Here is a 22,916-nt window from a genome sequence, read left to right as displayed (position 1 = left end):
TTTCTGGTATGTTTCCATATTTCTATCCTAAAGTTTATTGCTGCATGCCTTTAGTTATAGGAACTTTATACTGTATATGTACCCTTGATTACAAGACTGACGCTGGATGGGATGCCAGCCCCTCACCGACCACACGTATGCTCACTAGATTGCCCAACATGGCTTAACCTTCTCCTCATGAAGGAACTGGAACCCAAGATTGGGACCAAACCAACCCCCACTAACCTAAGATTGGGAAAATGGCTCACAGATTACCACATCATTCAAGGCTTTAAACGGATACAGGTGAAAAAGAATGAGTTTACACTCAGACATGACAGAGAATAAAACTGATCACTGCTTTGAGACCTTTGAAAGGAGAGTAACAACTTACTTGAGAGTAAGTCAGTGTTGAAGGAGGTCCTGGTGACCTTGACCTGCATATCAGAGCCACAGTAGATTGAAATAGATGGGTTCACAATAAATTACATCACATCCTTAGTGGCCTACCTACTGGTTTGCACTCTATTGACCAAACTGGGATTTAAACTTGAAGCTTAAAAGTGCCAGCACTACGAGCCCCATGCCATCAAGATATCTTGTCCGAATAATTTTTTTTCGTTTCAAGTTAAAATAGCTGAATGCACAATGACTCATTTAATAATTCTACTAAGATCAAATATAAAGCATTGAATTTTACTTAACCAGTTTAACCATTCATCTGGTATTACATCTGAAGTAATAATATCAAGAAAAGACAAAACCATGGAGCAATAAAGTAAAGAACGTTCCTCAGCAATAGGGTGTCACTTTAGTTCTCCATTTTCACATTTTACACTGTAGCAGTAATTCAAGAATTACTATCTCAAATAAAACTATTCATGTGTATGAGGCGTGATCTGAGGTTTTTTGTTCTTAACCTGATCATTTTTCCACATGACACCCTATATAAACAGACTAAACTTCATTATTGTGAAGGGTATTAAAAAGCCCAGTACTTGCTGATGGACATAAAACGCTTCAAAATGCCTTTATGTAGAGTTCTTCTATTGCTGGGTGCCATTGTTTCAACTGAACAGGTTGCGGTTGTAAGTATAATTATTTTAAATTCTTATTACAGGAAAGAAGCTAGATAGACTAATAGAACTACATGAAAATCAAATGTGTGATAGTGATGTTTAACTGTGATGCTCTTTAAACAATATTATTCTTTGTGTGCTTTTCTGAACAGACTTCTGTAGGCAATGCAAGTGGAACTCTTGATGCCAATGGAGTATGCCGGTGTGCTGTATACCTTCCAGACGAACCATTTCCAGTTGACAGATTTGAAAAGCTTGAATTTTTATCAGTTTCTTTATCATCATCAGTACAACAGGAAATTTCAAAGGTAATTCAGACAGTAGCTAAAGTTACATGAATAGTTATTTGAAGATTGAAGGAGACTTGCACTTTATTGTGTAGTATCTGAACTATTAACAGACCTTTTTCTAAAACATTTTTTATTTTTATGGGACTTTTATTATGGATTTATTTTAAATATGTCTGTTCAATCAGTCGCCATATTTATATTCTAACTGATCCAGTAGTCTTTGTCATGAAAGCCTTATAAATATAATATACGTTGCTTTTAGTCGTCCATTCTCATTTTCTATGTCTATCTCAACTACCTTGACATACCTATTTGGTAAACTTGTTGTATTGCCTATAATTGAACTGTTTCTTTCTTTTCAATTGTAGTAGTGCTTGGGGTGAAAAATGGTTTATGGAAGAGCTTACTATGCAGGGAATAATAACAGCAAAGACTAACTGAGTGGAAAGTTTTCCTCCTACCAAAACTGTGAAAATGCAGGTCTCCTTGTAAAATATCATTTATAATTTTGTACATGTCAGTATTAAAAATTTAGCTTGATTTTCAAATTGTGAAACACTTTGTGCAACGATTTGTATAACATGTTAAAAACCTCAGTATGCACAAAATATGGTTGAATGGTTAAGACATTGGACTGTCAACCACAAGACTGACAGTTCAATTTTTGCCTTGGACACTTTCAGCAAGTCACTTAAAATAACTATGATCTTATTATTAAAAATATGCATTTAAATATAACTTATAAAGAGCAATTTTGAAGAGACGAAATATAAGCACAGAGCATATATACAGTATATACATATAAATATATAAAAAATATATACAGTGGAACCTCGAGATGCGATCACCTCTGTATACGAGAAATTCAAAATACGAGGAAAGTATGAGCGAAAAATTCAGATCTAAATACGAGCATTGGCTCACGTAACGAGCCACGAGCCAGGCTGTGGGTATAGCTCGCGGCTTAGCGAGGGGGCGTGGTAGCTGTAGCGAGCCGCAGGGCGATCTGCGGTGTCTGCCTTTCTCACCTAAGTGCACAGGTGGGAAACTGCCCACATCCATGATTTGTCCTGTGGCTGATGGGCTGGGCAGGGTTGCCACCCGTCCTTTAAAATACGGAATCGTCCAGTATTTGAGAATGAAATTGCGCGTCCCGTTTTGAATCAATACGTATGCGTCCCTTATTTTTTTGTATTAAAAGTGGTAACCCTAGCAGCTGCCATGTCTTCCCCGCATATATAGAGAAGCGCGAGCCGGTTAAGGGGGAGAAGAAGTAAAAGAAAAGAGAGGAGAGGAGAGAGAACGGAGGTTGCAGGAGGAGGCAGGAATCCGCAGCAGTAGGAAGTCGGTGCAAGAGAGCGAGCGAGCGAGTACAGGCTCGCGTGTAGCTGAACAGGCGAGCCAAACAGCTGAAGCAGGACGGTGTAGAGAAGGTCAGCTGCATTAAGTGTCTCGCCTGTTGCAGAGCCCGCATGGGAGAAGCAGGTGAGACGCTAACAGAGAAGAAGCACCAGGGATTGTCATCAGTTTTTTGAAGACTGCTTCCTGTTGACGTTTTAACCTCGTGTTAAAGGATTGTTATTCTTATGTACTTTAAACCTCCACTTCACAACTGTTTTAAGGATTAAAGATTTATTGAATGCTCTACTGCACTTTGGACACCTGTTTTGATTCTTTTAATAATCAGTTATATTATTTACCAGTGTTATTTATTAAAGGTAGACTACAGTATATATAATTTATCAGTGTTATTTGTTAGGAAAATTGATTTTTATGTTAATATATTTGGGATGCGGAACGGATTAACTGGATTTCCATTATTTTCAATGGGGACGTTTGTTCTAGATACAAGAAATTCGCTATACAAGCTCAGTGCTGGAACGAATTAAACTCGTATCTAGAGGTTCCACTGTATATATATATATATATATATATATATATATATATATATATATATATATATATATATTGTGGACGCTTGGGGTCACTGTTGCCCCTTTGAACCCACCAGACAGACGTCCCAGACACACGTGTAAAACACAAAAAGATTTTTAATAACAATTTCTTCAATAAAGTGCCCAAAGCACTGCACCTCCAACTCCCAGCAGCTCCGTCACACTACCACACAACTCTGGCACTCTCTGCTGGGGTTTCCCAGAGTCCTTTTAAATGTCTCTGACCCAGAAGAATTTCTTCTCCGGGTCACCAACAAATCTTCTTTTGTCAATTGTCCTGGAAGTACTGTGGGCTTTCATCCTCGTGACCCCAAAGTACTTCCGGGTTGACGTTCCTTGTAACATCCCCCTTGTTCTTGGTGAGCTCCCCCTGGCGGCACCCACAGCACCCAACAGGGCTGAGGATACGGACTCCATGTCCCATGCTGCACTACAGGAATCCGAGAAGCCATTTCTATCCAGGGGAGCTGCCACCTAGCGTTCCGGGGATGTAGTGTCCTGAAAAGGCTGTTTCTTTCAGTTGAGGGACGTCCTGGCCAGACTGGAATGCCAGCCGTCCCTCACAATGTATATATATATATATATATATATATATATATATATATATATATATATATATATATATATATATATATATATATGTATATATATATATATATATATATTTATTTATTTATATATATATATATATATATATATATATATATATATATATATATATATATATATATATATATATATATATATATATAATATATAAAGTAGAGTCTATGTTTGTTTGTCCACCATATAAATCTGCACCGGGTGTCCGATTACCACCAAACTGGGCATGGGGCTGCTTTGTGACCAGGAGGAGGTCATTGGGTATGTTTGGTTGGGAAAAATGTCCTTGGTCAAGCGCAGGACACCTTTTGACCGACACAACGTTTGCAAAAAGTCCCCGTACTTATCATCGACAAGATGGCCACCCATTACAACAGACGTTAACGGTGGCGCCATCTAGTGGCACATTTGGTCTCTGTGCATCCCTTTTTACCAATGTTTCTTTAAATTGCCAACTGACTGACTGGTGCTATTTGTTTGCTTTCCAACGTATTGTAAATAACGTACATTCATCTCACTCTGGTGCTTATTCCGTACGTAATACCATGTGACACATTATAATTGTCCTGCTTTTCGCTAATATACCCATGTCACCAAAAAAAAGACATGGCATTAGAAAGTCCACTTCCGATGCCACAAAAAAGTCTATTTCAAGGCCGTCTCAAACATCATGCAAGACATCAAGATGTTTTCATACCAAAAATTCCGCTGATTCCGAATGATTTACCCTTTGATTTCAAATGTCTATAATTTCCTGTTCAAAAAAGTCTATTTCAAGGCCGTCTCAAACCTTGCGCAAGATGTCAACATGTTTTCATACAAAGAATTCCGCTGATTCCGAATGATTTACCCTTTGATTTCAAAAGGCTAGAATTTCCTATTCGTTTAGATTTTGCTATGTGAATTACTAAGGCTGAAGGGCAATCACTCCAAGTTAAAAACATCAATTTGGAATATCCATGCTTTTCACACGGACAGCTCTACGTTACATGTTCTACAGTGGGCAATCCTCATAATTTTTTCATTTTCGGAACCACAGGACAACACAAAAAATGTACTGTATCCAAAGCCTCTAAAATGACCACTTATATTACCTATTACAATAAAATGTCAATCAGAAAAATGTTTCTTCGATTTCTATGTTCTGTTTCTTTCATTTGGGAAATTCACCAGTTATAGATTCCCGGGCAACGCCGGGTACACTTGCTAGTATATATATATATATATTGTGGCAAGCGGCTGGGGGTGGCACCCAGCCGGGATGCCCAGAAGGACTGGAGGAGGGATTACGCCTCCTCCAGACTGCGAGGAATCGACTGCCCTCGTGGCTTTGGGGATCATGGGAACAGCTGGGACTTCCGCCACACCGGGGAATGCCGGCAGAAGATTATCGGGAGGCACCTGGAGCACATCCGGGTGATTATAAAAGGGGCCACCTCCATCCGTTCAGTGGCTGGAGTCAGGAGAGGAGAAGGACAGAGCTTGGTGGAGAGGAGTGGAGGCGGTGAAGAAGGCAGTGTGAGAAAGGCCTGGACTTTGGGGGAGTACTGGGGTTGTGTGTGTTTCACTTTATTTGTAAATATTAGTTATTTAATAAATGTGTGGTGGTGCTTTAAGCATGTCTACCTGTCTGTGTCCGGGCCAGCTCCTACAATATATATATACATATATATAGTATATATACACTCAGCCATATGTTAGCTGAGTTATCCAGTGTTATCTAGTGTATATGTAAACACAATTACAAATTATATATCATTAACATCCAACATTTAGGACATAACCACTGGTAACACCGAAAAGATTTTTTGTATACAGTAAAGTATCATTTGTTTCTCCTTCTGGTGCAGTGGAACCAATATTGCTCCACCTGAGGTGGTTTGGGGCCTGTGAGGGAAGTACTTGATTAACTAAAATTTAAATATAATAGGTGGGAATCAAACTCACATTTTTTTGGTTTAAATATGAGCATGCTACCTGTTCTGCCATTAGACGGAAGTTGGCAAACAAAATGGCGAAAGAATCAGAAGATGAAAAGAAATCAATAAACAAGCAAAGGTCAAACCCAGTAAGAGGAAATGAAATGTGCATCTAAACTCAATTCAAAAAAAAGAATCTAAGATAAACAATTGAAGCACAAGTCAATAATGTGAAACCCATAAAAGGCTGTTTTTTACTCTTAAGGAAAATCCGCATATAAATGTTCTCCAGGTGTTGCCGATATTATGATCAGTTTTTTTTTCATTAATTTTTTATTGGTTCCCTTGAACATTTATACACAAAGAATATACATATTTAGAGATTTTTAGGGTCAAGTATTAGTTTCCTGTTATGCCATGACGCCATCTTTAATCTGTGGTGAGTACCACCAATTTGGAGCTTTAGTGTCAGGTGCTTCCTTGGCAATCACTTCCTAGAATCCACTGGGAAATGTGTGTGCGATCATTGGTGTGACCATCTGTAGGTTAGCACATGCATTTCCTCAATATCCAAGATTGATGGATAAAAATCTAACACTCATGCTTTATAAACCTTTACTTATTGATTTACTTTACTTACTTATCTCTTATTTTAGAGTTTAAAAAATTAGAATCTGTGTTTGATTTTCCAGTTGTTGTTTTTAATTTCGGTTTTGACATTCTGATTGATTTCACTTCTGGCTTTGACCTTCACAAACATTTCTAGTAATAAAATGCATTGCATTTGTCATTCCAACAGATGACATGTTACAAACATTAGCACTGCTTTTATGTATCCCATACCATACCTAATTGCTTATATGAAAGACATATGCTTTGCTTTCTTCATTCCAACAGATGGCACTTTACAAACATTACCACAGTTTTTATAAATCCCATACCACATGGCTTATATCAAAGACTTTGCACTCTTTACTCCAACAGAAGGTTCCTTACAAACACTTATGAATTCATTTTAGTACTACAGATCCTTGTGATGTGTCATCTGTTGGAATGTCAAATGCATTGTATTACAAAATACATTCCAAAAGATGGTGCACTGCAAACATTAACGCTGATGTCAACATTAAGTATTTTTGACGGTTAGCTCAGCTAGTAAATTTAATAAAATTTACAATACCCTAGTCTCTTCAATTGCAAAGTCTTTTGTGCCACTCAGCCTTTTGAATATTTCCAGGAAACCAAAGTAAAATGTCTACATGTATTTACAGGATAACACCATTATTTTCCCTTTAAAGTCATACATGTTTTTTACTTTATGAATGTATTTAATATTTTACAGATCCAACAGTACACATCTAAAATGTATGCTTATGAGCAAAGATTACAAAATCTAACTGCACGAGTGCAGACCATAGAAAGAGGTGACATTTCCTTCACTGAGTTAGACTTCGAGCTACTCAGAATTGAAATTACTCAGATGGAATCTCTAGTCACTCAGCTGAGGACCAGTGTTTCGGACAGCAATGGCATTATTAGTCAACTTTACACAGAGGTATCATTTTTGGAGTTTCTTTTTTCAAATTAATAATAAACTTGTCCTACATTTATTGTTTAATATAGAATGTATTCTTTAAGGATAAAGAATAAGTATGATTCATTCTATTTTCAATAATGTTACAGATCAGAAACATGAGTACCACCATTGCAAGTTTGGAAGCAATGGATAAAAACAACGTTATTTCTCTACGTCGTGAAATTCTCTCTCTGAAGAAGAGATTGCAGGATTGCGATACACTGAAGAACCAGACCATCTTTTCTGCAAACAGCCGCCCAATTGTTTATGGTTTGTATTCTGAAGAAGTTATTTATTTTCTGTATTCTCTTTATTGATGTCAGGGTTGAGACAGTTCAAGAATCTGTACACCTGCAAAATGGTTGCAAGATAGTAGCTATCCCAGTTTAAACATATAGTACTCACATGCAAATTCAGAATATGAGAATTTTTTGTAACCAATCTACGTGAATGAATTCTTTTTTGTTCATAGTGCACAGATAACAAAAATGTAAATGAACTGTCATGTCGATACTATACAATTACTTAGCATTATTTTCCTTGCAATAATGATCTGTCACAGTTAAGCATTTCATTCAACACAAGTTACAAATCACAGAGTGGAGGTTGCATATATTAGGGATGGGCAAATGACAGGTGCGACCAGCCTGCAAGTTTTTGTAGAAACCTACTGTATAATATTCCGGCACTTTTGAGTTGTTCTTAACAAGCTGATGCTACAGTTGACTGGAGTAAGCGTAATAAGCTGCCATGTATTGTCATCCAAAAAAGTAATAAATAAATCAAGCTACTACCATATGAATAGCAATAGTGTAGAGCTAAACTGCGTATCTTTTTAGCTGCTTCCATACCTTTGTTTGGCATGTGTGTTTTTGAAGAGTATAAGTTTGCACATGTCTGTATATATCAGCAGCTGATTTGGTTGGAAGCTGCATTCCTGAAGGCAGAACTTTGGCTGTGATTTCAAGTTTATGTACAAATCAATATAAAGATAATCTTGAACTCCTAAGACATTTCTTACAAATGTGAAAGAATGGAATTAGAAGGAGAATGGTTTATCGGTAGTGGATCAACCAAACCAAATTATTCCTTTACTTTAACCTGTGAGGTGAGACAAGACGTAAAACAAATATATACCAGCAGTATCAACAAGCAAAACCTGCTCATATTGTGAGGTTTAAGGATCAGTGTTCAGACAAGAGTGAGAAGCTGCACCAGATTGCAATCCTTTATCATGAATTTCAATCGCAGTTTTAGTATCTTAGGCACTGCAAGACAGATTTTGCAGATTTGCTCATCTGTTTTTACTGTTAATGTGGACAGAATCCCAGAAGTGTTGCAGCTGAAAATAACTGAACTCCAGTGCAACTGTGAAATTAAATATACGTTTACCAAAATTTTGTTGTGTGATAACTACCAATGGTATATTACTCTGGGTTTTTTCTAAACCTTTACAAGCATGTGTGGCATCATTATTTGGTAGCGCATACAGCTATGAGCAGGTCTTTTCACAGATGAAAATTACTAAAAGTAATAAAATACTAAAATGTACTAACAGATACAACTCTTTGCAATAAATTAACTGTTGCTACATCCAGAATCTTGGTTGACATTAACAGTTTAGGCAGTTTCATGTTCATAACAGGGACATTGTCACAGCAAAATCACTGCTATAAAATTGCTTTCTTATTGGTGTTTGAGCAATGCCCTTAATAGCTTTGAAAAAGGTTTTATAATTAAATCATTTCTTGGAGCTGCTATTTTTGAAAATAACATTTTTCATTAACAGGTGCTAGATCACCTCCATTTACAGTCACACTTAGATTTTATAGACAGACCACTGAATGAGCTGTTATTGACAATTCAGCCCTCCACCAAAAACGTTTGCTCACCCCTGAATATATCTTGTGATTATTCATAGAAACAGAGTGGCTTAATTCACTGGGGAAATGGTACAGCATATCAAAATGGGGTGAAAAAGTTCTCCCTCAGTGACATTACTTATCAGTGGAAAGTGAGAGGCTTGGTTTGCAGTAATCAAAGAAGACTGAAGAAGGTCCCTGCTGCTAGTTATTAAACTGTGTTGAAGTTGAGTGTGTTGATTTACTTAGGGAAATGGTACTCGAAAGAAGATTGGTCATGGTCTCTCTTAATGATTTTCTTTACTGGGGGGAAGTAAGCAAGCAAAGTTGGATGAAAACAGTGAATTAAACAAGACTGGCGTAAGTCTGTCTTAGCAATTGTGATTACTGGTGGAAAGAAAGCATGCTAATACAATGAGAAAAAATTACATCATAGGTGATTGGTATACAGTAGGTCACCCTTAATGATTCTGATAATTGATGGAAAATGAGAGTATTGAGCAAACAGAGCCACAAAGGGGATTTGAGAAAGTCTCCCCTAGCAGTTCTGGTTGTTGGTTGAACTATTCTTTTGTGATTTACTCTTGAAGGATGAACTGCTATTTGATTTCTCATTAGCACTGTGCACACAAATGGGGGTGTCAGTGAGATCAGAGGAGATTACATCACCTTTATGAACATAAAGACTTTGTGTAGAGTATGTTTGTTTAATAACAGGTTTTATCACATTTAGTTTAGTTTATACTAAAGAATGTGTAATTGTTTGATGTAAAGAATCACAGGCTTTTCATAAAGTAAAGTGAACATAAGCCAGATTTACAACCAGTCATTTTATTACTATTATTATATATTTGAATAATTCCCTTATGCAAAGTGGCTTATAAGATCAGACTAGGTGTTTGCTTACTATAAACACAGTATAGACATGGAGGGTAGTCAGGCTAATTGACTTTCTCTGGTGAAACAGTGAGCTGGACCATTGTGGTGTATAGTCTGGTGTTCTACATATTACATTTCACTGTCTTTCTTGAGATAAGTGTATTACTGGAAAGCATTAAAAAAGTACAAAGGTGCATTTTCTGTCAATAGTTCATGTTAGAATAAAGCATACTGTACTTACTTCTTTCCATTGTCCAAAGACAATGAACCAGAACCTAATCTTGAATTCCTCAGTGAATTAAACTTTTGTTTTGTTGTTATGCATCTGCATTGAAAGCAGAGATTCATTGCACCGAAATATGGCTCCTTTCTTACGGTTAACTTCAATTGTTATTAAAGCAAATATGCTTAGCCTAAAGTGCATTTGGTAGTGTGATATAATATATCCTGTTGATTAAAAATGAAGCTGATTATGCAAAAGCATTTCCATTATATGAGTTACTAGGCTAGATAGATAGATAGATAGATAGATAGATAGATAGATAGATAGATAGATAGATAGATAGATAGATAGATAGATAGATAGATAGATAGATAGATAGATAGATAGATAGATAGATAGATAGATAGATAGATAGATAGATAGATTCTTTATTAATCCCAAGGGGAAAATCACATACTCCAGCAGCAGCATACTGATATAAAAACAATATTAAATTAAAGAGTAATAAAAATGCAGGTATAACAGACAATAACTTTGAATAATGTTAACGTTTACATCCACCTCTGTCATAGAGGTTTTGTTTAAATTTGTTCACTCAGTGTCTTGTTTTCTATCATGTGTGCAAACTTCAAAGCTCACTTTTTCATTTTTTTCTTTCGCACATTCTTTTCTACAGGAAAATGCAACCATGGGACAATTTCAAATGTCAGTCAGCCATTTGTGGTACAATTGAACTGGAGAGGATTTTCATACAAAGCTGGTGCCTGGGGAAGAGATCCTGAACCTGTGTCCTCAAAGAAAGAACTTTACTGGCAAGCCCCTCTGAATACAGATATGACATATATGGAATGGTATAGGTACTACCTATCTTATGATGATTTCCTTCTCTATAGAAGTCCAGCAGAGAAAAGAATTGTATATGGTCAAGGCAGTGGTATGGTTGTATTTAAGAACCATTTGTATTACAACTGTTACAATTCAAGAGATGTTTGCAAGCTTGAACTGGACACAAACACAATAATAGTAAGGAAAACAATCACAAATGCTGCCTTTAATAACAGATTTTCCTATTCAACCCCCTGGCAGGATATTGATGTTGTTGTAGATGAAAGTGGATTGTGGGTCATCTATGCAACTGAAGAAAGCACCGGTAACATTGTGATTAGTAAACTGAATGAGACTACATTGAACATTGACAGAACCTGGGTAACCAAGCAGTATAAGCCTTCAGTTAGCAATGCATTTATTGTGTGTGGAGTTCTGTATGCTACCAGGACAGTTAACACCAGGCAGGAGGAGATATTCTACATGTATGACACAAAGACTGAGCAGGAGAGTAGGATTAGTGTGACATACAGCAAGGTGATGGAGTATATCTATGGTGTCAACTACAATCCTAAAGATCATAAACTTTATGTGTATAATGATGGATATCTTCTCACCTATGACCTTGACTTTTATAATACTGTCTAGAAGTGCTTTGAGACTCAGACATATAAAATAATTTGTTTAGCATGCAGAAAGATAGAGTAGTTTTACATAACTGGTGTCTATGCATTTTATAATTTACTGCTTTGTACCGTATCATGAAGTAAGTCAATACCAATTATTTTCTCCCAATATGATTTTTTAAATTACAGAAATGATGCTCAACAAATACAGAATGTACAATATATACTGTTGCTCTATACTTAATCTAATAAATATATTAGGACATGCAAAATAATGATGTGTTATGCTTTGCTTTTCATTTTAAAAGTTTGTCTATAAATAGTGGGGTAATAGAAAAATACATATTTAAAAATCAGTTTATTAGTTATTACAATGAATGGCTGGCATACCAAAATATCTTGACAGCAGATAAAAACATAATGGTGTCTTATTTCTGAAAACAGCAACACATAAGGAGAAGTGAGTTAAAGAAAGCTTTTGTGCATTTTGATTATTTCATTACTTTTCCCTCTTACCTTTATTAAGATTGTGTACAAGAGACATATTTTAGGATTTTATGTAGTGTGTTTTTGGATTTGATATGCATAGGGATCTACTCTGAGCCCTTTTTTATTTGCAATGGTGATGGACAGGTTGACAGATGAGATTAGACATAAGTCCCCGTGGACTATGATGTTTGCTGATGACATTGTGATCTGTAGAGATAGTAGGGAGCACGTTGATGAGACCCTGGAGAGGTGGAGATATGCTCTGGAGAGGAGAGGAATGAAGGTCAGTAGGAACAAGACAGAATACATGTGTGTAAATGAGAGGGAGGTCAGTGGAATGGTGAGGATGCAGGGAGTAGAGTTAGCGAAGGTGGATGAGTTTAAATACTTGGGATCAACAGTACAGAGTAATGGGGATTGTGGAAGAGAGGTGAAAAAGAGAGTGCAGGCAGGGTGGAATGGATGGAGAAGATTGTCAGGAGTGATTTGTGACAGATGGGTATCAGCGAGAATGAAAGGGAAGAGACTAACTATGTTATATGCGCTGGAGATGGTGGTACCAACAAAAAGACAGAATACATAGCTGGAGGTGGCAGAGTTAAAGATACTAAGATTTGAACTGGGTGTGATGAGGATGAACAGGATTCGGAACAAATAGAGGGTCAGCTTGGTTGGACAGTTTGGAGACACAGCCAGACAGGCAAGATTGTGTTGGTTTGGACATGTGCAGAGAAGAGATGCTGGATATATTGGGAGAAGGATTTTAAGGACAGAGCTGTCAGGTAAGAGGAAAAGAGGAAGGCCTAAGAGAAGGTTTATTGATATGGTGAGAGAGGACATGCAGGTGGTGGGTGTCACAGAACAAGATGCAGGGGACAGAAAGATTTGGAAAAAGATGATCTGCATTGGCAACCCGTAACGGAAGCAGCCGAAAGGAAAAGAAGAAGAATCTTTGTTGTGCAAGGCACATTCATCGTTATATGACAGAGCTTGGGCTTACATCCTGGACTGTTAAAGACTGAATGTTTATTGGCCAGAAAAAAACTTGGTGATAGTCTGTATGTGCCCAGTAACTCAAAAGCAATATACTGTATGTTGATCAGCTAAATATGAATCAGGAGCCATCAGTTAAACACAATAACTGTTACATAACATTCTCAGACTCATTCTGTTCAGCTCAGGGTCATGAGGAGCTGGGGCCCATTGCAGCAGCATCAAGTACAAGACAGAAATCAAACCTGAACAAATTGTTAGTCTCCTTAGGGCCCACTTATAAACACCCAAAGGGTCAGTAAACAGAACATTATATGCCTTCTAAGTTGTGGGAGTAAAACTCATGCAGACAAAGAGAGAATGGACAAAAGACAAGGTAATGACACTAAACACAGCCACATTGTGTTGTGTTAAATCTATAGAATTAACAAAATATTAATTCTAACAATAGTCATTCAGCCCAGTGTATTTGGTTTGAAGTCTTTTTGCAGCTAAATGAGCCTTTTTTAGTAAGTAATTTTTGGAAAATTAGTAATTATTAAACTTTTTTTCTAAAACAATAATTTGTTAAATGAGAAAATTGTAATGTTTAATATAGTGAAAAGCTCCAGCTAATTATTAGGTTTGCCTAAAAAAGCTATGCAAAGCCTACAAAATGTGATTAGATGTTTAATACTGTTAACTAGCAATTATTCAGTTAAGGTATACATTCAAACCTGGACACGAATCCAAGGAAAAGGTTTAATAAATATGAGGAATATTTTCATATAACAAAATATTCATATCACTAGAAAAATGTCATTGTTAAACTGATCAAAGAAATGTGCTAATGTGCATCAGTTATGTGACCTGTGTAATTTCATTAAAAAAAACAAAAAACAAATATAGTCTCATAAATATATTAAGAACACGAGTCAATCTTTCTTCACTTTGTCTAAAGAGCAAAATGCAAACCATTCCTGAAAGCAGACGTTGTTCACACTACTAATTGCTGTCTCGAAAACCAAGCAAGCCATGCTATAAAATGCATTGTCTTTGATCAGCAGGACTTCCTATAAGACAATCCCTTTGCCTCATCACCCGACTCCCTTTTGTCTGAGAGGAGGTGGGAATATTTTGTGCCTCAGTGTTGGTTGGTTAAACAAAGCTTTGGGCATTTTATATACTGTGGAGTACAACAACAGAAACAGGAAGCATCTTTAGTATTTGAACAATTGAGGAGTTTCAAATTAGCTATTACATTCGGAAACTTGTTGTTAGTACGTATGCAAGAATTGTTATTGTCTGAAAACATTTTTTCAATGTATCACATTTTAATCTCTTAAAAGTTTTAAATTAATTATTTCTGTGGATGTCCATTCATTGTCTGAATTTGCTTATAAGCATTTTAGCACTCTAGCTGGAATCTATCCTGGTAGCACAGAATATAAGTTTCTGCCAATCAGTTTCTGAACACACTTAAGCACATACAATGCTCACTCCTAGAGAAAAGTTTAGACTCAATAATAAACCTAACATGAATATCTTTGTTCTTGTAAAAGAATAAAGATTATCCTCAGAAAACTTCACACAGTTCAAATCCAGGCAGCAGTACTAACCACATGGCCCCCTTATTATGGATGTGATTTGGCCAATGCTATCCCAGGTGTAAGATTTTTGAGTTCTACACAACTATGTATCACATTAAGACCCTGCGCTCAAAAAGTATATCAAATCAAATCAAAAATCAAAAATAATTAAATTAATTCCTCACACGCGCCCCAAAACCATGTGTTATTGGTTAATCGGTAAGTCTAAACTCTCCTCATATGAGTGTGCCCTACAATTGGCCGGTACCCCATTTGGGTTTGGTTCTTTCCTTGTGCCTCATGCTGCTGAGATGGACCCTGACATTTACAATGCAAAATTGGATTAAGTCTATTTAAAAAATGACACCATATTGCCAAATATCATCACTAGTAAGTAAAAGGTAGAGCTAAATTAGTTTTGTTGTAAATTAATTTAAGTTTAAATAGCACACAACAGCACGTGCCAGGAACAGGCTTCCTATAAGCAGCTTCTTCAGTTTTCTCATAAATATATTCTTTGGTAACAAGATTTAATCATTTGGCAGAGAAGGAACACAATGTACGTAATACTGACATTCTCCATAATTTAAAAATGTCCTGTTCCAACTAGAGCATAACAGTATTAATCAAAATGTTCTTGTTTTTCATTGTGTCCAAGGAGCTTTACTAGATCATTTACTAGATTTAGAATCAAGATTTTCGAGACTCCATGACTTTTTGGGTTCTGTTAAAACTTTGAATTTCATATTATTTACTGTACAGTACTTTTTACACAAGTAAAAAAGTAGCCAAACAATAATAATAATAATAATACATTTTATTTATATAGTGCCTTTCCCATGCTCAAGGTGCTTCACAGAGTCATAGAAAAAAAACAGCAGGGTATATGTAACATTGGATACAAATGTTTTCCTGAATAGAACAATGAAACAGATAACAAAGCATTAAATAGAATAAAGGACAATAAAACAGAGTAAAATACTAAATTCAATACTAAAAGAAAAACCTAACAAATAACCTAATTTGTGATATAACTGACACACAAATTATCCTGAGCACCTGGACAGACAGGTAAATTGAAAGAAAGGGCAGAATGTTAAGTTAAGTTAAAAGCCTACCAAAATAGATGAGTTTTAAGTTGTTTTTTAAAAGAATGAATGGAGTCAGACTGATCGAATTCATTTCGGGATGTCATTCCAAAGTCTGGGTGTTATGGAGCTGAAGGCCCTTTCACCCATAGAGTGCAGGTTAGTGCAAGGCACAACAAGATTACCAGAATCAGAGGACCTTAGTAGGCGAACAGGAGCATAGTGATTTAGAAGGTCACTGATACTGTAGTCCGGTGCAAGGCCATTTAAAGCATTGTAGGTTATTAATAGAATTTTATATTCAATCCTGTAAGACACTGGGAGCCAGTGAAGGTGAAGCAGGATGGGTGTGATGTGCTCACTGTTGTTGGTCCGTTGTAAGAACTCTTGCAGCAGAGTGCAACTGGAGCTGTTATATAAGATTAGAAGGGGCACCTGCCAGCAAAGAGTTACAATAATCGATGCGGGATGTGATTAAAAGCATGGACAAGTTTCTCAGCATAAGAAAAGGAGAGGAATGAGTGAACACTGGATATGTTACGGAGGTGAAAGTAAGAAAGTTTCTTAATTTGGTTTATGTGGGCGGAATAAGAAAGGGAGGAATCAAAAATGATACCAAGATTCCTTGCATCAGAAGAAGGTCTGATGAGATCACTGCCAAGAGTGACTGAAAAGGAGCTCATTTTCTTAAGTAGCACTTTAGTGCCAATTTGTAGGAGTTCAGTTTGGTTACAATTTAATTTTAAAGAGTTCTGCTCCATCCAGGTTTTAATTTCACTGAGGCAAGTTGTGAGCTGAGAAAACTCTGATGAAGTTGCACTTTTGACAATGAAATAGAGTTGAGTGTCATCTGCATAAAAATGATAACCAGTCCATAGCTACAAAAAAAGACTAACAAACTCTTGCCTATCAGTCAGACAGGACTTGAACCACTGGAGGGCAGTGCCAGAGATACCCAGCATGTTCTCCATTCTGGACAGTAGAATGTCATGTCTGACAGTGTCAAATGCTGCACTGAGGTCTAACAGAATTACTATGCTGGTTTGTCCAGAGTCTGCTGCCATAAACAAATCATTGGTTACCCGAAGAAGAGCAGTTTTACAGTTGTGCTGCGCCCTGAAACCAGACTGAAAGGGTTCCATCAAAATATTAGAGGTTAATTAATTGGTGAGCTGGGAGGCTACAACACGCTCAAGGACTTTTGACAGAAAAGGTAAGTGGGAAATAGGCAGAAAATTGTTAAGATCATCACCATCAAGACCAGACTTTTTTAACATGGGGGTTACAGAAGCGATTTTAAAAGTGGCTGGCACAAACCCAGTGTCGAGTGATGTATTGATTATTGTCGTAACAGTCGGGATTATGGCATGCAGGCAGGATTTAAGAAGTGTGGTGGGGATGGGGTCCAGTACACAAGTAGTTGGCCTCATCTTACAAAGCAGGTCATAACAAATACCGATGTGACTGGTGAAAATTTAGGAAAGGAGCTGGATGGAGTGGGAAGACAGGGAAGGATATACATGGATGATGGATTTATGTTAGTTGAATTATTTAGATCTTTAATTTTATTGCGGAGAAAGTGGATGATTTTTTCACAGACTTCAGTAGAGGAGGTAATTGGACCAGATGCAGGTTGAACTACAGGTTTAACTACAGAGAACAAAACTCTTGGGTTATCATGGCCATGTTCTATTATTCTGCCATAATGTGTGTTCTTGGCTGCAGTTAGTGCATCCCTGTAAGCCCTTTGATGGTCAGAGAAAGTCTGGATGTGAACAGTGAGGCCAGTCTTACGTGACATTCTCTCAAGGCATCAGCCAGTTGCATTCATAGATCGTGGCTCTGAATTATACTATGGAGCTGAACGCTTAAAGGAAACCTCCTTATGTTTTAAAGGAGCTGTTTTATTGAGTGCTGAATGAAGGGCTGAGTATAGTGGTCAACAAGACTATCTAGTGTTGATGGAATAGGTAAAGACAAAAAAAGATCAGAAATTAATCCAGCAAGAACAGAGGGACAGATATTTTTAAGATTTCGGAAAGAAATTTGACGTTTACAGGTTAGAGGAGGGAGAGGTAATGAGACAATGAAAAGCACTGCTTTATGGTCAGAGAGTCCCAAATCACTGTTATAAATGTTGCCAACAGATAATCCAGATCAGGTCCAGTATATGACCACCAGAGTGGGTGGGAAGATCAACATGCTGCACCAAGTCAAAACAGTCCAGTAAGGATAGGAATTCATTTCTCAGTTTAGTAATGTAGTAATGTCAATATGGATGTTGAAATCACCAAGAAGAATGACTCTCTAGGAAAGTGAACTTAAGTGGGTTAATAATTCAGTCAGACCAGATAAAAAAGATGCATTGTATTTCGGGGGACGATACACAACAATAAGTAACACAGGACCAGATTTTATTATTAGCTTAAGAGCCAGACACTCGAAAGACAATGGACCATCAGTGGAGATTGTTTTGATGTTTAACTTCGATCTAACAATTACTGCAACTCCTCAACTTTGTCTTGTGCTGCGAAGGTTCCGTAAAGTGAATGTATCTGGGTGGAGTCACCTCTGTGACAGATGTAAAATTATTTGGTGTTTGCCAAGTTTCTGTTAAGCATAACAAGTCAAGGTTTGAGTCTGTAATGAATTCTGATGGCAGCAGTGCTTTGCCATTAAGAGATCTTGAGTTAAACAATGCAATATTAGCCGATGTGGGTTTGTTGTGCACAGATCCATGACCAGAGTTTATTTTAACATATTGCAGATTTGGCACACTGACACTCCCATTTCCAAAGCCATGAGTAGGATGCCATATTCCTGAGCAAATGCTGCCGGTGAACTTTTCATTCGCAGCCCAGCTATGGTGGCGACCTGACCTGCGATGTAAATATTCCAGGCGCCGCACAATACCACTGTCTTTTAGGACATTCCAGTCTGACCATTTGCTCTGGAGAAACTGTTTAATATGAAGGAATTTGTCACAAGAGTATTTTAGCATAGTAGAGAGCAATAGTTATCTGATAGTAGCAGAGCAGCACAGCAGAGAAGGTGAGATGGGAGGATGGGGTGACGCAAATGAGTGGCAAGCTGCAGAAAAGGCATAGTAGGAGATATTACAAAATGCACATGAACATACCAAAATTCTGGGGTTCCAACATACAGCCACAAATATATAATGTTGGGTATTACAAGCAGGATCGCCCAGAGCAGCATCCAGCTGGATGTAAACCTCAGATCATTTCTTTGTCATTAAGCACGTATAGAAGGAATCGAGAGCAATCCAGTGTATAAATTATAATCAACAAGACAGACCATCCCCAGCTCATAGATTGTCACGGTGCAAAGAAATGCCCATAGGGCTCGACTAGTGTGCCACAGAAAGATTTGGTTGTCCTCGAGGCAGAAAACCCAGTCAAGGCAAAGTCCATAAAAATAAATCCAAATCAACACAGTTCGAGTCAATTACATCCATGAATAATACATACAATAAAAAGCAAAAAGTTTAAGTTTAACGTGAATTTTAATGAAAAGTGTTGATAATAATGCATATTAAGAGCTTTTTGAGTATTTTTTTTTCTTAGATGCATGCTTACTTACACATCTACCTCTAATTAAGAAAACATCCATGTTTTCAATCTGCTCAAGCTGATGTCACATTACGCAATTTTTTTGTTGTGGGGTATGTTAGATTGCCGACTGCAGTTGCTGATCTTGTTGCTGCATCTTATCAAATTATACAACTAAAAATTGCAGCCCATGTCACATTTACCAACTAAGCACCGATCTTCCAGTACAGTCTTGCTTGCCCTTTGCCAATATAAGCTGCCTGATGGAGCGTATGCTGTTTGAAGGTTTAACAGCAGTGGTGATGTCATCTATTGCGAGACATCCGACAGACAAGCTTCTTTTGTGTTTGTGAGGTGCACATCCCCTGTGCTGCCTGATTGTATTGGTGCTGAACAAAGGGTTAAGAGCTGCAGTGAATTCAGTTCCTCTATTGGCTCTTTTTTTTCTTTTTTCAGTTCTGTTATATTATGTTGTACCACAGCCCTGATGTAGACAAGAACCCTCTTGGAAATAGTTGGGGTACCAACAAGGTAATTCCGTTCACTTGAAACAAAAAAGACGGCTGTTAGGGCCAAAATAACAAATGTAAATAATGCACTTTCCACCATAAGAATGCAATAAACTCAGAGCTCTAACCTTCTTCATCATCAGGTCAGAATGTGATGCCACCTTGCAGGAGTGGCTCTTTTTTATATTATTGGAAAAGGAAGGGGTGAAGCCTTCTAGGGGCTTTGTGGGCATGAATAGGCTGTTCGATGCTGTAGGGAAAGGAGAAGATACCAATAGAGCCAGCGTCCACTCTCATCATGAGGTGTTACTGTTTAACCTCCTCAGAGCTTCAAAGGTGGTCACCAGGCACAAATGTATGACATTGTAAAACATGAGACATCAGAAAGACAAGCCTTTCCTCTGTTTGTGAGGTTCAAAACCTTGTGTTCCTTATTCCATATTGCTGCATTGTACGCACTTCCGGATGAGCATTCATTGGTTGTCACCTTTCCTACACACAGTGCCTGCCCCTCATCATTAATCCATATTGTTGCCACTTGGTGAGATGGCAGTAAGCACCACTGCTTCAGATCTACAGAGACCTGCCTTCATGTCCTTTTCTGGTCACTAACTGTGTGGAGTTTGCACAAAGTTTGAGTAAATGTGGATGTGTACGTGAATGTGCATTTCTACATGCCTTGCACCCACTCTGGTGTCTCCAGATCCCGTATTAAAGTAAGTGGATTTGTAAACCAAATAAGTGATTGAATATTATTAACATACAGTACACTGAACTTTTTATTGATTCAAAAATGTAAAGAATTTACTGTTTTTTTCTGGGACCATGTAACATTTTGTAGTGGATTGGCATACATTATGTTTGAGTAGTTCTTTGGAGCCACTTGTTTTCCTTTCCTTCCCTTTTTTTCAAAGCCCAAAATAAAAATATAATTTTAAAAGCTGGAAAAGTTTCAGTAATGTGAGCTGTCAGAAGATCTAATACTGTAATTTACAACCCAGTTTAACAAAATTCTCCATACTGTGGGACCACATAGGAAAATACCATCAATTCTAAACTTACCATACTTTCTGAAAATGTATAGATGTTTGTATTAGAACAATTGATTGTCAATGATTGTGCCATACAACTTAGTTTCCAAGAACAATTTGGACTATCAATAAAGTCAAAGATGATCAAAAAATTACCAAGGAATCTGGGAAGTTGTTAAAAACAACAATGGGTCACCATAACTATCAATTCAAGAACTAGAGGACAGGCTGAATCCCTGTATTTCAAAATAAGACAATGCGAAGGTCAGAAATCTAAGAGTTATTGGGGTTAATGAAGGTACAGAGGGTGATAATCCCACAGATTGTTTCGAGAAGTTGTGTCCAACTATTAATTTCCAGTTTACATAAAGCTCTCAAAGAAGTTCTGAAAAAAACATAATGTATCCATTGAAGACCAGTTAATTCATCAGTTTCATCACAATAACTCAGTAACAACCCAAAGCTAGGAATGCAGTGATGTCAACAATGAAAAGAGCTTCTGAATAAGTTCACAGCCCCATCTTTTGTACCTACCTCATCTCATGCTTCAATATGTATTTTTAAAGACTGTTTAGTGTTACCCAAGAAAGCTATGCTACTGTCAGTTTTCAAGTCACTGGTATTTTCTGTTACAAATGGCTACTTCCTCTCTTTTTTTATCCTTAATTCTCTTACCCCCACTGTCTTTCCCAGTGTCTGTGATGGCTCTTCTTGTCTTACATCTTGTCTTTTTAAAGACCAGTATTGCTCTTGTGGCAATCTGCTGAACTCCAAAACTGGTCCTTCTGCTCTTTCTTTTGCATCACACTTATGCTTTGACTCTCTTTATATTATGCATAAGATCTGATCTTGACTTTTTGCAGTTATCTCCAGTTTTGCACTTGACTGTGTTTGGTAACCAACAGACTTTACTATTGGTGGTCACCTCTTTCTGGCTTGTGTTTTTCTGCTCCTCACTCCTTTGGTGCGCCATGAATGTCCCCTTTGCTGCTATACAGTAAGTATGCACCTTTAAAAGTAACAACGTAATTTCAAATTTTTGATTATTTTTGTCATCATTGAAATTAACCTTGATCTGTTTCTTCTTTTTTTATAAAGATGTTTATGGAAAGACATTACTTCCTGCCCTGCTCCAAATTCCATTGTGACGGTTTCAATCACTTCATGACCCTGAAACTGAACTATTTGGAGTCAGTAACTGGATGGATAAATTCAAAATGTTCTTCTTTTCAATGAATATGATTGTCGGGTCATATTTGTTAGGGATTTGATGCAGAATCTCAACATTTCTTTCATACTCCCATTTCAGAAGAGCATAGTATAATACCGGCGCAGTGATAGCACTGCTGCCTCACAGTAAGGAGACCTGGGTTTGCTTCCCGGGTCCTCCCTGTGTGGAGTTTGCATGTTGTCCCTGTGTCTGTGTGGGTTTCCTCCGGATGCTCCGCTTTCCTCCCACAGTCCAAAGACATGCAGGTTAGATGCATTGGTGATCCTAAATTGTCCCTAGTGTGTGCCCTGCGGTGGGCTGGCACCCTGCCTGGGATTCGTTTCCTGCCTTGCGCCCTGTGTTGGCTGGGACTGGCTCCAGCAGACCCCCATGACCCTGTAGTTAGGATATAGCGGGTTGGAAAATGGAATGGATGGAAATAGTATAATACCAAAGAAGTGGACTTCACCTCATAACACTTTTGATGATTTTCTGAATTGTTCATATTTTTGACTGAACAGATATTTCATCTATTGTATATAGCAATTTGTTGTATACTAATCTGTTGTGTGTGTATGCGTGTGTGTGTTTTTTATGACAAAAGTGGTTTGCTCCCATTTGCAACTGGAGGCACGCAGTCAAT

General features: G+C 37.4%; 1 protein-coding gene across 1 annotated transcript; it reads left to right on the top strand.

Annotated features, from left to right (window-relative positions):
• Positions 1 to 969: 969 nt before the first annotated feature.
• LOC114651357 (olfactomedin-4-like) lies at positions 970 to 12,094 on the top strand. Its single transcript, XM_028801264.2, has 5 exons — positions 970 to 1,067; positions 1,211 to 1,366; positions 7,168 to 7,380; positions 7,509 to 7,671; positions 11,042 to 12,094. Exons 1-5 carry the CDS (start codon positions 984 to 986, stop codon positions 11,836 to 11,838), a joined length of 1,413 nt encoding a protein of 470 aa, XP_028657097.2. The 5' UTR covers positions 970 to 983; the 3' UTR covers positions 11,839 to 12,094.
• Positions 12,095 to 22,916: the final 10,822 nt, after the last annotated feature.

The sequence above is a fragment of the Erpetoichthys calabaricus genome, chromosome 4 (genome assembly GCF_900747795.2).
Source record: "Erpetoichthys calabaricus chromosome 4, fErpCal1.3, whole genome shotgun sequence".
NCBI lineage: Eukaryota > Metazoa > Chordata > Cladistia > Polypteriformes > Polypteridae > Erpetoichthys > Erpetoichthys calabaricus.
Note: the sequence above shows the minus strand (reverse complement) of the source record. Positions and strands in the feature narration are given on the sequence as shown.

Excerpts from the sequence above, each read along its gene's own strand:
- LOC114651357 (XM_028801264.2), top strand. The coding sequence starts at position 984 with ATGGACATAAAACGCTTCAAAATGCCTTTATGTAGAGTTCTTCTATTG. Across the intron at positions 7,381-7,508 it reads TTAGTCAACTTTACACAGAG|ATCAGAAACATGAGTACCAC; the intron begins GTATCATTTTTG and ends ATAATGTTACAG. Across the intron at positions 7,672-11,041 it reads CAGCCGCCCAATTGTTTATG|GAAAATGCAACCATGGGACA; the intron begins GTTTGTATTCTG and ends TCTTTTCTACAG.